The sequence below is a fragment of the Nicotiana tomentosiformis genome, chromosome 4 (assembly GCF_000390325.3).
Source record: "Nicotiana tomentosiformis chromosome 4, ASM39032v3, whole genome shotgun sequence".
NCBI lineage: Eukaryota > Viridiplantae > Streptophyta > Magnoliopsida > Solanales > Solanaceae > Nicotiana > Nicotiana tomentosiformis.
Window position 1 is genome coordinate 3,066,967 of NC_090815.1, and position 16,376 is coordinate 3,083,342.

Sequence of the window (16,376 nt, forward strand, 5' to 3'; positions counted from 1 at the left end):
GAGGTATTCCGACTAATTTTATGTTAAAATTCATGTATAAAAAATGCCTATTAGTTGTTTTTATTGTGTTCTATATTATTTTGTGATTGTTTTGCGATATAATTAATTTGTTATTTTTTATTCGAATTATATTATTAGTGCGCTAAAAAAATTAGTAAAATAGAGAAATTATTATTAGTTGTTAAAAAAATATTAATTAGTTACTTTTTACTGTGGTATATGTTTTTTCGTGATTGTTTTGTGATTAAATTAATTTATTATTTTTATCCTATTTAGATTATTTATTTGCTAAAAGACTAGTAAAATAAATAAATTGTTATTTTATGAATAATTAATCTTATTTAGATGTTGTTGTACATATATGAGTATGTGACTTTAGTTCCCTGTAGTGGTATCTTGTGCCCTAATGTAGTGCTCGTATTTGTAATGTAGTGCCTTTTTAGCCTAGTAAAATGCAGTGCCCTTTAGCGTAGTATCTTTGTAGTTATTGAAATTAATCATTTAGTTATCTGTTAAAGCCAAAAATATCTGAAAAAGTTGATAGTTCAAACACACTCCCTTGAATTCTAGTCAACAAACGTAAGAAAATAACATGAGAAAATAACAATATTTGTCAAACTAAGTATTGTTATATGAATATTTAATAATTAAATCAATAATTAATTATTTAATTTTATTATAGTAAAAAATAGGTGAGTAACAAACAAACATATAAAAAATATAAAAATATAATATAGAAAATGTATCAACCTAATTAACAAAATAGTAAAAATATCGAATAAATTTTAATATTAATGATATTACAATATATTTAAAGATGTTAAGCAATGAAAAAGAAAAATACTTTAATTAATATTGTTCAATTTACAGTAGTCGTCAAGGAGGTTGCGCCTGCGCATCCCGGACCTGCCTCGCTAGAGCTACTGTTGCTACAGGCCGAGCATAGGTCTTCGTACATATGGGATGGGCAGTTATTGGCCCAAACGTTCCGTGCTAGACGAGTAGACGATATGTGAGACTTTCTTAGGGCCCACAATCTCCATCCCCGTATAATCAGACGCCTCTAGGATACGGGTTTCTAGAGGATTATTGAGATCGGCCGGTTGTAACTGGATTGGTCGTTGATCGCGGATTTGATAGAGCGGTGGTGACCAGAGACACACACATTTCATTTACCCATTGGCAAGGCTACTATCACGCTTCAGGACGTGGAGGTTCTGTGTGGGCTGCCGGTTGATGGTCATCCTGTAGCTTTACCGCATGCTATCAGAGATTATACGGGAGTGCAGTACCTGGAGATGTTGCAGTGACTCACCGGTTTCCAGCCAGCGGATGATGATGCATTGAGTGGGGCTAGTCGTGTGCAGTTGACGCCCGTCCGGCTGCATCTGGAGGCGATGCATGCGGACATTACAGATGATACATCGGATCTTCATATTAACCGGTGCACGAGATTGTTGATGCTGCTTATGTTTGGAAGGGTATTGTTCCCGAACACTTCGGGAAACCTAGTTAGGTTGAGATTTCTTCATTATCTTGAGCGGCTAGATGATTTACCTGGTTACAGCTGGGGTGCAGCTGCTCTTGGTCACTTGTACATGCAGATGTGCCGGGCTAGCATGGGAACCCAATGCGACGTTGCCGGATTTTTGCTGCTGCTGCAGGTGAAAACAAAGCTAATTATTTTCATGATTATAACATACATAGTAAAAATATACATTAAAATTTATGTCCAAATTGTATATTAGGTTTGGGCCTGGGAGCGGTTCCTGCAGTTGCATCCACCTCTACCACCCATCGCTCCGGGTGCACCACCTTCACCGTTTCTCCCTTTAGCTAGGAGGTGGGTTGATAGGCGAGGCTACGGACGCGAGTTCGAGGGTCGACATAATCTCCCATGTTGCAGGGATTTGTTGGATTTGCTGGAGGCCGCGCAGGTAAATGTATATTTAGGTTTACTTGGCCTGGCTTTATATGTGTTGCGTATTCTCACGATTTCTGTTTTTACTTGATAGTTCATTTAGAGGCCATACAACGACGAGCTAATAGCTGGTTTGCCCGATTATTGCTCGACCGACCGACTTATGTGGAGCTCTTCCGTCCCGTTGATGTGTCTCGATATTGTTGAACATCATGCCACCGAGTGATTCCTTTGCCAGTTTGGTCGACCGCAGCTTGTACCTACTCTGCCCGCTTGGCTTGGGACACATTACCAGCGGGATGATCGTTCCAGGGTTGACCAGACATATGTGGCCTAGCTAGAGGCACAGATCGAGATTTGGGACCAGCGGCATGACCTGATTCTGCCACCCCCTCCACCTAAGCGTACAGATGGTGAGTGTGAGTATATGGGCTGGTATCACATTACTAGCGGGATGATCGTTCCAGGGTTGACCAGACATATGTGGCCTAGCTAGAGGCACAGATCGAGATTTGGGACCAGCGGCATGACCTGATTCTGCCACCCCCTCCACCTGAGCGTACGGATGGTGAGCGTGAGTATATGGGCTGGTATCGCAGCGTTACCCGACTTTTCGTCGGGAATCCCGTTCATCGCGCTGTCGGTCAGTACGTTCCATACGCCGGGAGGCATGAGGCACTGGTACCCGTCAGTGCTTGTTTTCAGCTGAAATTACATTACACACGTTAGAAACATGGGCCAAGAAAGCACATTCACAGCACAGAAACGCGCCGGTGCACTCCCTGTAACAACAGCCACCGCCAACGGCGGCGTCCGCAGCCGCTCCGCCACCAATTCTTCTGCCTTACCACGCGGCCGTCAGATCCAACGTACATTCAACAACGTCAAAATCACCATCCTCTGCGGCTTCGTCACTATCCTCGTCCTACGTGGCACCATCGGCATTGGCAACCTCTCATCCTCCGACGCCGACGCCGAGACTCAGAATCTCATAGAAGAAACTAATCGGATCCTCGCCGAAATCCGATCCGATAAGGACCCGGACGACCCGGTTGATCAACCCGAGACTTTCATGAGCCTGAATGAGACTTACAGTTTAGGTCCAAAGATTGTTAATTGGGATAAAGACCGGAAAATGTGGCTCCAGAAGAATCCAGAATTTCCGAATTTGGTTAATGGTAAGCCTCGGATTTTACTTGTAACTGGTTCTCCCCCAAATCCTTGTGATAATTCAATTGGAGATCATTATTTGTTGAAGGCAATAAAGAACAAGATTGATTATTGTCGGATTCATGGTATTGAAATTTTGTATAATTTAGCTCATTTGGATAAGGAAATGGCTGGTTATTGGGCCAAACTGCCATTGATTCGTAGGCTAATGTTATCTCACCCTGAAGTAGAATGGATTTGGTGGATGGACAGTGATGCATTGTTTACTGATATGGTTTTCGAGATCCCTTTATCTAAGTATAATCGTCATAATCTTGTTATTCACGGGTACCCGGATTTATTGTTTGATCAGAAATCATGGATTTCAGTGAACACGGGTAGTTTTCTCTTTAGGAATTGCCAGTGGTCTCTTGATTTGTTGGATGCTTGGGCACCGATGGGACCTAAAGGTCCTATTCGTGATGAAGCTGGGAAGATTTTGACAGCTAATTTAAAGGGTAGACCAGCATTTGAAGCGGATGATCAGTCTGCGCTAATATACTTGTTCATATCACAGAAGGATAAATGGATGCGGAAGGTGTTTGTTGAAAATTCTTATTATCTACATGGATATTGGGCGGGGTTAGTTGATAGGTACGAAGAGATGATTGAGAAGTACCATCCCGGTTTAGGTGATGAGAGATGGCCATTTGTTACTGTTATTTGGTATACTTACTTGTAACGTTAACCTAGCGTTCCGTAATTAATATTTTACATATTGTGCAGGCTATCAACCTACATATGTTCTACCAGTTGGGACTGCAGATGCAATAGCATACCGGCGAGGGAGCGGCCGCTTTGCACGAGTATGACCGGCAGGTTACAGATCTGGCTTCCCGGACATTGAGGCGAGCTCGAGATGATGAGCGCTTAGGATACGATGCTGATTATGTGGCGTCATAGCAGTACCATCGTGTGCCAGCATTGGAGCCTGGACGTGGTCGACGTGGCAGTCGTGCCCAAAGAGGTAGGAGTGTCCCACAAGGTCGTAGGGGTCGGCGATGAGGTGGTCCCCAGCAAAGGGTCGTTGAGGCACCTGTTGAGGATGTTGGAGTTGATCATCCGGGTGACCACCCTAAGCCAGACCGTGCTCCTAGTGATATGCCGTCATTCAGCTTGCAGCTTACTCCAGGGATTTCACAGTTGACCTCATCAGCTCCATTGTTGATCACGGGCACGACCATTACACGACAGGAGTGTGATCAGTATTTTCCTGGTCCTCCAGAGCCATCGACGGTTGCTGATGATCGTCCGGTACGAGATGTGGAGAGTGGGCGCCGACTGAGTTATGGCTCATCATCGAGGGATGCTGAGGATCTTTCACAGGATTTGGTTAGTTTGTATTGCTATTATTTATATTTGTTTTTATCTCATTGATTAGTCATAAAAATCTAAAGTATTTTTTTAAGGCATCATCCTCGGCCGTCACGGAGGCCACTTTGTGCGATACTGACATGCCTGAGACGGATGATTATACTCAGGAGCCCGCCGAGACCATGGTAAGACAATTTAATTTTTTTGACTTAACACGTACGTTACTAATATATATTTCATATATTAAAATATCTTATTATTCTGTAGGTTACTGCTGGACCGACGGACCCTTCTACTGAGCCTGCCAGCATTTACTGACGATCATGCTGCAACGCATCCTCCGATAAAGAGGCGACGTGATGAGGATGATCCTGATAGTGTACCCGGACGGGATGGGATGCGCCTCGGGCCATCCAATGCTTTAAAGCATACAAGCTGTGGGACACATTGACTTTTTTTGATTTTATGTACATATGACATTCAGTAAATAATAACAACATTATTTGTGGTTTACATTATATGCGCATTATGTTTTTATTTCTCGAGTTCTTTGTTATTTTAATACTACAACACAAACATAGCAATTTAACATAATATATATTCGATACAACTAATGAAAATACATGACACGGAAAACATAAAGATAAAATACTACACTCAACACATACATGTGTTTGTTTAGTCACTATCTCTCATTATTCTCTGCTTCAACCACTTAAATTTCTTTTTCAACCTATTTTTTTTTTCTTCCGCCTCTTTTAGTTTCTCCTTCACTGTTGCAAGTTGTTGTTGTAACACAACACTATTAATTAACATGTTATATAAAGAATATTAAGAAATATTTTTTTCAAAACAATAACTTACAAGTTGTTGACATATCCAGCATCTGCGCCCCATATTACTATTTGACCAACATGGATTTAACCACAATAACACCTTGGTACGTCATTGCGTCCAGACATTTCGTAATGCAAGAAAATGAAAAATTTATGGAAAGTTTTTCTAATTGTTTTGGTTAAGCGCAAATAATAACTAAAATGCGCTACGCTTTTATAGGCAAGAAAAAACACATAACGTGGTATTTCACTGCACTATGTTTCGTGTGATAATGATTCTTTAGGGTACAATACAACTTTTTCAGAAGATAGCTTTTGTAGAACAACATCTTTTTCAGGTCAACAAGACAATACACATAACATGGTATTTTCGCGCGCTATGTTTCGCGTGATAATGATTCTTTAGGGTACAATACAACTTTTCCAGAACGCAGTTTTTTCAGGTCGACAAGATAATACACATAGCGTATATTGGTGGCGCGCTATGCTTCGCGTGATAATGATATTTCGGGTATAAGACAACTTCTTAAACTGAACCAAGTCATCCGTATTCAAAGACCATTTGAATAAACATTACAACATCCATTTAAAAATGCCACTAACATTTGACAAGTGATTCAAAATGAGGCAAAAGGGTGAAGGTAGTTCAACAGATGCCCATGGAACACGTCTTAACACTATCGATCCTTACCTTGAAAAAACAATTCTAGGTTGCTACACTGACTTGGTTGATGACAAGTGGTATGGTATTCTGCGTACCTTGGAAAATAAGCCTATCAATATACACACTGATCTCAAAGTTGCAGGGCACATTATTGAGGGTGAAGCGCATTCTACAAAGCCTGAAGGTATGCGAATTTGGGGCGAAAAACTACAATGGATTCCCCTTTACTCAAAACGGTGTGATTAAAAAGTACTATGTTGCTCGCATGGGCTTGTTGTTTTATAAGCACTGTCTGCAACCTTCCAAACAAACACACACAAAGATGAACCAGAAGTGATTCGGCATTTGATGAAGGAGATTCTAGAGATGGAAAAGGCACTAGTTGTTCATCATGCAATGGATGATCTTAACTTCCTGGGAGGAACGGAGGATTAGTATTGGGATTTATTAGAAATTGATAAATTGCATAGAGATAATGATTATCTTGTTTTCTCAATAGTTGTCGAGTGGGAGGGACTCCCTAAGTTTCTACCACAAACATTGGACGTATGTGTCCCATATTGTTATAGAAATCAAGCAAGTGGTCTTCTTGTTGACAACGATGAAATAAGAGAAATGTGTGTCAATTGAGGCCTAGATTACGATGCCCTCGGTCCCAAAAGGTACGTACACGATGTTGACGAAGAAGATGAAGACAATGACAATGAAATAGTGCCAGACAACGACGATAATGGCAAATGACAATTGTTTTTCTTGGGGTGTATGTTAAATTGTTATACTGAAGTATTAATTCTAAATATCAATAAGACTTAACACTAATGGAAACATAATTTTATTTCATACATTCTGCAAGATGAACATGTACATACACTTATTACAACAAATTATTGAAATAAAATACTACGGGTATCCTTGATAATTGGGCACATTGGATGAACTTCCACCGAGAGATGAATTACCATCGCTACCCAAACCAGCTGAAAGACATTTACAACGGTCGAACATATGCGACTTTTACGCGCATAAACGGTATCACCAACATCCATTTGGTTTCGTATACACGTTCTTTTTTGCACTTGTCATTGACGCAAATACTCCTTGTTACACACCATTTTAAATGGTTCCGGTGGCCAATAATGCTCAGCACCCACTGGCTGCAACTGTCTACTATAGGTGTTTAAGTATGCAGCAACACTATATTCTTTATCAACGTAGCTGATTGCCGTGAAACCTGTATGTTGAAAGCACTTCATGGCATATGAGCACGTCATGTGGTAGATGGACCATTTCCCACAATAACATAACCTTTTGGCTTCATTTACAGTGTGTGTATTATTCCCCCGATTTTGATGGATAGCGGTGCAAACTTCAAAAATATTTCGCTCGTTGCAATACTGTAAATATGAATGCCAATGTTCTCGCCTCCTGTATTTCTCAAATCTTTTCATTGGTATTGACATAAATGCAACACCACTTTCCATCAATTACGATGCACCTTTAGCCCTTTCAACAAACCTCTTCGCCATCTACTTGAATGATATCTGCACCATGGCAGTGACAGGAAATCCACGTGGAGACTTCAATAACCCATTGAAAGACTGACACATTTGTAGTCAGAATTCCCCATTTTATACCACCACCCGCATGCAAAATCCACTTATCAAGCTCATGTCGCATCAACCAATGATATGCTCCTTGGTCTTCCTGCCTGATCAATTCCATGCGCCTCCTGAATTTACACTCTTGGTGATTTGTTGCATCCATCCACATTAAATCATGAAAATCCTTGTGGGGATGTGCCTTCTGGAAATTGACCTTCAGGTGCCTCACACAGTAACATTGGTAGGCATACGGTTCCTTCCAGGCAGACAAATTCTGTACAGAGCTTAAAATACCTCCATGCTGATCAGATATTAGACAAATACCTGAACGTTGTCTGACAACGTGCTCCTTCAAGTGGTTCAAAAATAATGTCCTCGTCTCTTGGCTTTCATTGTCATAAATAGCAAAAGCTAGGGGAAATATACTTCCATTAGCATCTACTGCAACGACGATCAACAACTTAATATCATATTTCCCAAAGACATGAGTGCCGTCTATGGATATTACCAGCCTACAATGTACAAAACCATCAGTTGCTGGTTTAAATGCCCCAAACATATATATGAATATATGTTCTGGTATTCCCGAACTCTGCTCAAGCTTCCATTCAACAACGGTTTCGGGGTTAAAGTATTGCAATGCGACCATGTACCTGGGTAGATATGTAAAGGACTTATCCCAGTTATTATAAACAATTTCAAACGCACGTTTGCGCCCGAGAAATGCCTTTCTTTTGGTAATGGTACACCCATATTCCTGGTGGGCAGATGTTATACACTCTTTGATCTTGTACCTTATGGACGCTTCAATATGTGGAATCAGGACAAAATAAATCAAGTCAACATTCAAGTTAAAAAGATTCCCACGGAATGTGTCCATTTCACAATTATGGGTGCCAATGTATTAACCCACAACCCACATATTTGTTTTCTTCTTCCTCGTACGGAGCATCCAATTACAACCCGTAAACCATTTACGACAAATAACCTTATATACATCCAGAGATGACTCTGCTACCATGATATCACGACACTCTTTTATGATGTACATTCGCACCGCCCTGCTTAAGCGCACTTTATCAGGGAAAAACATGCCCTTTTGACAATACCATTGCTCTAGATTCATCCCACATTACTGTCTAAATTTTGTCAATATCCCATGTGAGGGCATCCACATCCACCATACTTGGCAAATGATCAAGGTAAGGAATCTCCCTTGAATGAAACGGCACGTGAGACTCGTACACTCTTGGTCTAACGAGAGGTGGAGCATGCTCCCTCGTCAAATCAGGTTCAACATTCTCTTCCTCCTCATTATCACCCTCATCAGGGAAGGGTGTGTCATCTCCAGACTCATTGGCATTGTTGTCATAATCACTATTCTCTTCCTGACTCTACGCATCTGCCAGATCCCGATTAAATATGTCGTATTCGGGAAATTGAGTAAGGACAGGACCTTCAAGTTGCTCATTTTCACTGCACAACCAATAAAATAATGAGTTACTCAAATTGATCCAAACTTTCCATATAGCTTTATCACTTCACTTACAAATTATAATGGGTTGATATCCCATGATGGACATTATCCTGTTGATGATGACTCCTGGATAGACCACCATGATCCAACACACCAAAACTAGGCATATTCTAAGTGGGCGTTGGTTCATAACTTGTAAAATTCATATCTGACTGGTACCCCCTGTGGATATATGAGTGCTAGTACAAATTCAATACATAAAAATAAATATCTTAACACAAAAGAGAATTGAAGTTTACCACTCGGCTTGTGGATTACGTAAACTAGGCGATAAATTATTTCCTCGCTCCTCATTCGCCCATGAATATAAGTTTAGATCATGCCAAACTCTTTCACCCGGAACCTGTTCGGCTAACACAGTTCCAAAATAACCACCAGATGATTGAGGAATATCCCTACTTTACGCAACCTCATTATTGCGAACGTGTTCACCCTTGAAGTACATTTATAACAGTTTTATCACAAGAAATTCCCGGTATTCATCTAGAGTCCTCAAAAAATCTCTCAGAGTTTCATCATCTTCGATGTTAAACTCATCATAACAAGTAACCCCTTGCGGAGTGACAGAATACAGATATCTTCGGGTTACTTTAATATTCACCGAACGTTTGCTCACACTCATTTTTTTACATAATAACGACACAAATGTATCGTACTCCATTGTAAGTGGCAACCTAACATGACACTGTGGAGATAAACTATAGCTTATTGAGTTATTAGCCACCACAACCTCCTCCCCCCCCCCCCCCAACCCCAATATAATGAAACCTTAATTCTTCGCTCTTCAGACATTATGACAAAATGCAAAATAACTTAACGAAGAAATATTTCAGAAAACTTGAAAATATTTATGAATGAATTTTTACAAAATCCTTAACCTCTTTAAATAAGGCAAAAACCAATCTGAGGTACAATTATTTGAGGTATAGTGCCTTAAATATGGGCGTTATACCTAGTTAAATTATTGTTATGTCAGTTAAGTCCAAGAGAATTATTTGTGGACCCACATAATATATATATCGTCGTATGTTAAGGCTTTATATATATAGCACCTTATATTAGGGCGATATACCTTAACGGACAAACCGCCGTTAAAATATAGCGCCTTATATTAGGGCGTTATATATATTATGGTCACCAATATTTTTTTCACATATTTTGGTTCTTTGAGTCCAAAAGAACCACATTTTGGTTCCGGACTCCAAGAACATCCACTCTCCTGAAGATTCAGTCATAAAGTCCATCTGAAGTGCGTTTTTCAAGAAACTACTTTGAGTTTTAGCAAAAGCGACAACAACATAATGAGTATGAATAAGATCTTTTTCGATCTTGCCGTCTATTATGATTAGGGGTTGCAAACGGGCGGGTCAAACGGATAAATTATCCGACCCGACCCGTATTTGAGACGGATAAAAAATGAGTTATCTGGTAGATAATATGGATATTCATATTGTCCATGGCTTCTTGAATATGATCACTTATGGGAGAATTCTTAGTCTCCCAAACTTAGGAACCCCCAATTTGAGGCTTTACAAATGTAAAAGTTAAACACATTAGTTATCTATTTTCTAAGCGGATAATATGATTCTTATCCATATTCGACCCGTTTTTAAAAAGTTCATTTTCCAATCCATTTTTAATGGATAATATGGATGGATAACTGTTTCTATTTAACCATTTTGTCACCTCTAATTATGATTCAATTTTTCTTAGTTTTATGTTAAGATGTTGCTGCGAAATTTTATGTTCAGCTTGTCTAAATATGGATACATGTTTTTCTAGCAATTATTACAACCAAAATTTGATAACATTTTGAATCACTTCAATCTAACACGGACTCTAGGGGAATAAAAAAAGTAGTAAGCATTTACTAACACCACTAAATGGTGTTATGAAATGGTAAAAGCTTCTTTTAACTAGAAATCTTGAGTTACGTGACTCAAATCATATTTGTAGAAGAATTGGAAACTCCACATAGTAGGCTTCCACGGTGCAAACTCAAATTAGTTGGGTAGTAAGGTCCGAACACTGAATGTTGACACAAAAAGAAAAACATTGTGTCATGGCCCGTTTGAACAACCGTTTGTAGCTTGAGTTACAAATTGTCAAAGCATTGTCTCATGGCCCCGCCACATCATCATGCCACATAGGTGCCACTTGGCATATATTTTTGACATATGGAAAACTTACATATAAAATAGACTAGCACATGTGGGAAGGTTCTTGAGAAATATAGAGATTTCTCATGGAAGACCTTAGAACCCTATGAAATTGCTAGAAAAGTCCTTAGAAGATTTTAGCTATGTAGAAAATTCTAGATAAAGGACTTACTTGTAAATAATAAGGGCCTTGTATAATAATTTTTATTCACTCACTAGCCCCTAGAAGACTAATATATAAAAGGGGATATTCATTTGTAACTCATCAAGCAAAACAATCAAGTTCTCTCTAATACAAAAGTTTCCTTTGACAATTCTCTTGTGCTTTAACATTCCCTTAGCGATCTTGAGTGTAGTAAGACTGACTTGGCATAGCAAGAACGTGAGCATGTTGTTCAAGATCATGAACGAGTTGTCAAGTGCCGCACGTGCGCTTAGTTTGAGACTAAGGACGTGACAATTGGCTTTAAATGTTAAGTACAGTGCATATGAGAAGCATGAGTATGCAATCGATGATCAATATCATCTTAAAGAAGCAAACGGACTAATGGTTACAACTATAACCCTATGAACATCAAGAATTCTTCTTTTAATGGCTCTATAAGATCATTTCTTGTGATTACATTGTCAACAAAAATGTCCTCCAGGAGAAAATTTTGCCAACTATTGGCTGATTACATTTAACTTTTACTATTTAACAAAAAAAGTACAAATGAGTGCCTACTGTACATCACCATGCTTCAAGTATAGTAACCAAGAAGTCTCGTGCTCGGAGTCCTATGAATATTCTGTACAAACCAATATACAATTCTGCACTTCCTCCTCATTCTGCTACTGCGTTTTTCCAGCAGAACGGGTTTCTGCTGTCCAAGCCTGCACTTGAATCCCTCAGGGAAGAAAGACTCGGTAGCTCAACAAAAAATAAGACATAATAACGCATTTGTCATACTATCAGCCAGCTAACAGATTATTATGTCTTAATGCTTCTTCCTCAGCTCCTGCTCTCCCACCACTGGTGCTGATATCCGACATAGAATAGTTATGGTTCCCCTCTCGGGTCGTAGGAGGGGTGGCAGTAAATGCTGATTCAAGGTTCTCGTTGACGCTCTTAGTTGGCCTCTTCAGTCTTTTTGGCCTTTGTTGCATGTCAATGTTTTGTGGGGAGCCATCTATATCATCTTCCATCAGTGAGTTGGGTGATAATGATTCAAGATTTTTTGGATTCTTTTGAGGCCTCGATTTTGGGGTTTGCTTGTCGGTGGAGCCTTTCCTCTGCACATATAAGATTATGAATCAAGTCAAATTGAAAATTTTACTATGCAGTCGAGCTTGTTCATTGTGCAACAAGAAGAAGCTAAGGCAATTATTTTGAAATGAGTGTACTAGTATAACTTAGCCATTATATGCAGCAACTATAAACCGGGAGGTAACTTTAAGGAGTCAAAACTGTGAAATGCAGGAAAGAGTAACTAGACAACCTAAGTCCGTGAAAAGGTCAATATCAGAAACAATATTTGCATCTGAGAAGTAATCACCTTTTTACTACTTGATTTTGCTTTCCCGGGATCAAGAGTGTCATCCCCATTCCCAACAGATTCACCGTTTGTAAGATCTCCTTAGTTTGACCCAGCCTATGAGCTCTATCCATTGCCTGTAAATCTAAAGTTGGATTCCAGTCACTCTCATAGAAGATGACAGTGTCAGCAGCTGTCAAGTTGATACCGAGGCCCCCTACTCTTGTACTCAGCAAGAACACAAAAATGTCGCTCCTATGAGGAAATCAACATTAGTCAGTACAAATATTAAAAAATGGATTATAAGTTCCTTCGAACTCAAAACATACCGATGCTGGAAATCTTTGACCATGTCTCGTCTATCCATTATAGTGGAAGATCCATCAAGCCTCAAGTACTTATATTTCCTGTAGTGCATGTAGTCCTTCAAAACAAGTGAAAATATTAGCAATCTCACAAGTGAAGAGTTGCTTTAGCATTGCAATTTTAGATCCATTACAAATGAAAACTTTCCTAGTCATGGGGTTATGTTGCAGTAGAAAACATACTCTGGTCTTTGCAAACTGAGTCCAATATAAGATGAATGAAGCAAATAGAGAAACCAATACAAGAGTCTCAACAACAGCTTCATATAACTTTTTCTTTAAGGCTTAGCTTCATATAATAAGAACTATGAAGCATAAAGCATAGTTGTTAATGTTGTTATTATTGTTGTATGCTTAGCTTCACATAGTATGCTCAAGAAACTACTCCATGATTCAATCTAACCTAAGCTTGGTAGGAGTTAGAACGTCAAAAGAAAGCAACACTCAGAACTCATTGTTTATGCATAGGCGGGTCTAAGTATCTGTTATAAAACAGTTCTTCCAAGATGAGTTACAAACCTCCCCCACGCATTGATGGCGGAAGAGAACCTGTACTAAAAAGCACCAAAACACGGGAAAAGGTACTACATGACAAACATTATAGCAGTCTCTTCTTCATGTACAATTTATTTTGACTGTTTTTCTTCAAAAATTTATCCTCCAGTGCTTTCCATAATTTACTTGCAGAAGTTTCCTTTGTGTATGGATATTTCTGCTCTCTAGCAAGGTAGGATCGAATGGTACCGCAAGCAACACGATTGATAATTTTCCAATCTTCTTCTCCAATAACATCTGGCTTCTTTTCTTCAATGGCAAGATCTAGCCCTTGTTGAAAAAGAACATCTAGAACCTCGCCTTGCCACATCCCAAAATGTCCTGACCCGTCAAAAATTTCTACCGCAAATTTCGCATTTGACACAATTCTTGTCATAAGCGAAGATGCCAACGATGACGTATTATTGACACTTGATGTAGATTCTTCTTGTTTACTGTCTCCCATTTTGACACAAATATTATTTAGTAGCTGACGACACAAATCAAGATTATTTCCTTTCTGGTGTGGAAGATCAGACTAAGCTGCAACCACAGAGCATACTCAGACAGAACCTTGACTCAGTTACCAAGATAGATCTTTTCTGATGTGGAAGATCAGACTATGCTGCAACCACAGAGCATACTTAGACAGTACCTTGGCTCTGATACCAATTGTTGCGGAAGCCAAATGTATATAGTGTGAATGAGTCACAACTACTATACCAAAAATTATGACAACCACTAAATAATAAACAAGACAATAAGACAACAATAAAAGAACACCAGAATTTACGAGGTTCGGCCAATTTTGCCTACTTCCTCGGACACAATCAATATTTTATTCCACTCCAAAATTACAAGTGAAATAATACTAAAGAGAGAAGATACAAATGCCTTAAGAAGATAAAAGGCAAATGAGAGGTGTATTTAAATCCTAAACATTAGGCCTCCTTTTATAGGGTGAAATTCTCATTCAAAATTGTCATCCACCGATGTGGTACTTTTGCCAATTTCAACAAATCTCCACCTTGGCAAAATTCCACATCTTCAATTTTCTCTCAATAACAAATTTTGGTTGTGTCTTCATCTTCAATCTTTAGTGTTCAACAATGTTGATCAAATCCAAACAATGTTGAAACTTGACCGCAGTCACCACTTTTGTCAGCATATCAGCAGGGTTCTCCGTAGTATGAATTTTCTTCACCGTGACTCCACCTTCTTCTATGATTTCTCGTACGAAATGATACCGAACATCAATGTGCTTCGTCCTTGCATGATAAACTTGGTTCTTCGCTAATTGAATAGCACTTTGACTATCACAAAAAATTATAATATTTTTTTGTTCAATACCAAGCTCCTTTAGCAACCCCTGAAGCCAAATTGCCTCCTTCACAGCCTCTGTAATAGCCATGTACTCTGCCTCTGTTGTAGACAAAGCAACTGTTGACTGCAAAGTAGACTTCCAACTAACTGGTGCCTTTGCAAAAGTAAACACATAACCAGTAGTTGACCTTCGTTTGTCCAGATCACCCGCAAAATCTGAGTCACAATATCCAACTACAGACCGATTGCCTTCCTGCTCAAAAACTAACCCAACATCTACAGTACTATGAATATACCGTAGAATCCATTTCACAGCTTGCCAATGCTCCTTTCCTGGATTATGCATATATCTGCTAATAACTCCAACGGCTTGTGAAATGTCAGGTCTCGTACAAACCATTGCATACATCAAGCTACCAACAACATTTGCGTATGGTACCCTTGACATATACTCCTGTTCAGTTTCATCCTTTGGCGACATAGTAGTACTTAGCTTAAAATGGGGAGCAAGTGGCGTACTAATTGGCTTAGTCTTCTTATCTATGCCAAAACGCTTTAGTACTCTCTTCAAATATTCTTTCTGAGATAAACAGAGTTTCTTTGTACGTCTATCTCTTATTATCTCCATGCCAAGAATTTTCTTTGCCTCACCCAGATCCTTCATCTCGAACTCCTCCTTCAGTTGAATCTTCAACTTATCAATTTCTTCCGAATTCTTGGAAGTTATCAACATATCATCAACATATAGGAGAAGATATACAAAGGAACCATCATTAAGTTTGCGCAAATACACATAATGATCGTATTTGCTTCTCTTGTACCCTTGCCGCAACATAAACTTGTCAAATCGCTTGTACCATTGTCTAGAAGATTGTTTCAATCCATACAACGATTTTTCAAGTTTGCATACCATATTTTCTTTTCCAGCAACTTTGAATCCTTCTGGCTGATTCATGTAGATTTCCTCCTCCAAGTTTCCATGTAAAAATGCAGTTTTTACATCCATCTGAACTAGTTCCAAATCCAACTGTGCTACCAAAGCCAACATAATTCTAATGGAGGAATGTTTTACAACTGGAGAAAATACTTCATTGTAATCAATTCCCTCCTTCTGAGCATATCCTTTGGCCACCAATCTTGCTTTGTAGCGAATATTTTCTTGGTTAGAAAATCCTTCTTTCTTTGCAAATACCCATTTGCACCCAATTGTTTTCTTTCCTTCGGGAGATTGGCCAATTTCCATGTATGATTCTGATGAAGGGACTGCATTTCTTCATTCATGGCAATCCTCCACTTATCTTCTTCTGAACTTTGGATTGCGTCTTTATAAGTGGTAGGAACACCATTAGCTACAATTGAGGTTGCGCAAGCAACCGTCTCTATGAGACGAACAGGTTTC

The 16,376-nt window shown here is 39.2% G+C and overlaps 3 protein-coding genes across 3 annotated transcripts; 2 read left to right on the top strand and 1 right to left on the bottom strand.

Annotated features, from left to right (window-relative positions):
- The first annotated feature begins 754 nt into the window (after window positions 1–754).
- LOC104107315 (uncharacterized) lies at window positions 755–4,905 on the top strand. Its single transcript, XM_070199491.1, has 6 exons — window positions 755–1,664; window positions 1,749–1,937; window positions 2,016–2,602; window positions 3,857–4,462; window positions 4,540–4,629; window positions 4,712–4,905. The coding sequence occupies exons 4-6, from the start codon at window positions 4,232–4,234 to the stop codon at window positions 4,760–4,762; spliced, it is 372 nt and encodes a 123-aa protein (XP_070055592.1). The 5' UTR covers window positions 755–1,664; window positions 1,749–1,937; window positions 2,016–2,602; window positions 3,857–4,231; the 3' UTR covers window positions 4,763–4,905.
- Window positions 2,614–3,812, top strand: LOC108946216 (probable xyloglucan 6-xylosyltransferase 3). Its single transcript, XM_018772922.2, has one exon. The coding sequence runs from the start codon at window positions 2,655–2,657 to the stop codon at window positions 3,810–3,812; it is 1,158 nt and encodes a 385-aa protein (XP_018628438.2). The 5' UTR covers window positions 2,614–2,654.
- A 7,021-nt stretch (window positions 4,906–11,926) lies between the features above and the next one.
- LOC104103630 (chromatin-remodeling ATPase INO80-like) lies at window positions 11,927–16,220 on the bottom strand. The gene is made up of 5 exons (XM_070200323.1): window positions 16,065–16,220; window positions 13,640–13,674; window positions 13,085–13,225; window positions 12,777–13,010; window positions 11,927–12,513 (listed from the first exon to the last, which is right to left on the bottom strand). Exons 1-5 carry the CDS (start codon window positions 16,218–16,220, stop codon window positions 12,426–12,428), a joined length of 654 nt encoding a protein of 217 aa, XP_070056424.1. The 3' UTR covers window positions 11,927–12,425.
- Window positions 16,221–16,376: the final 156 nt, after the last annotated feature.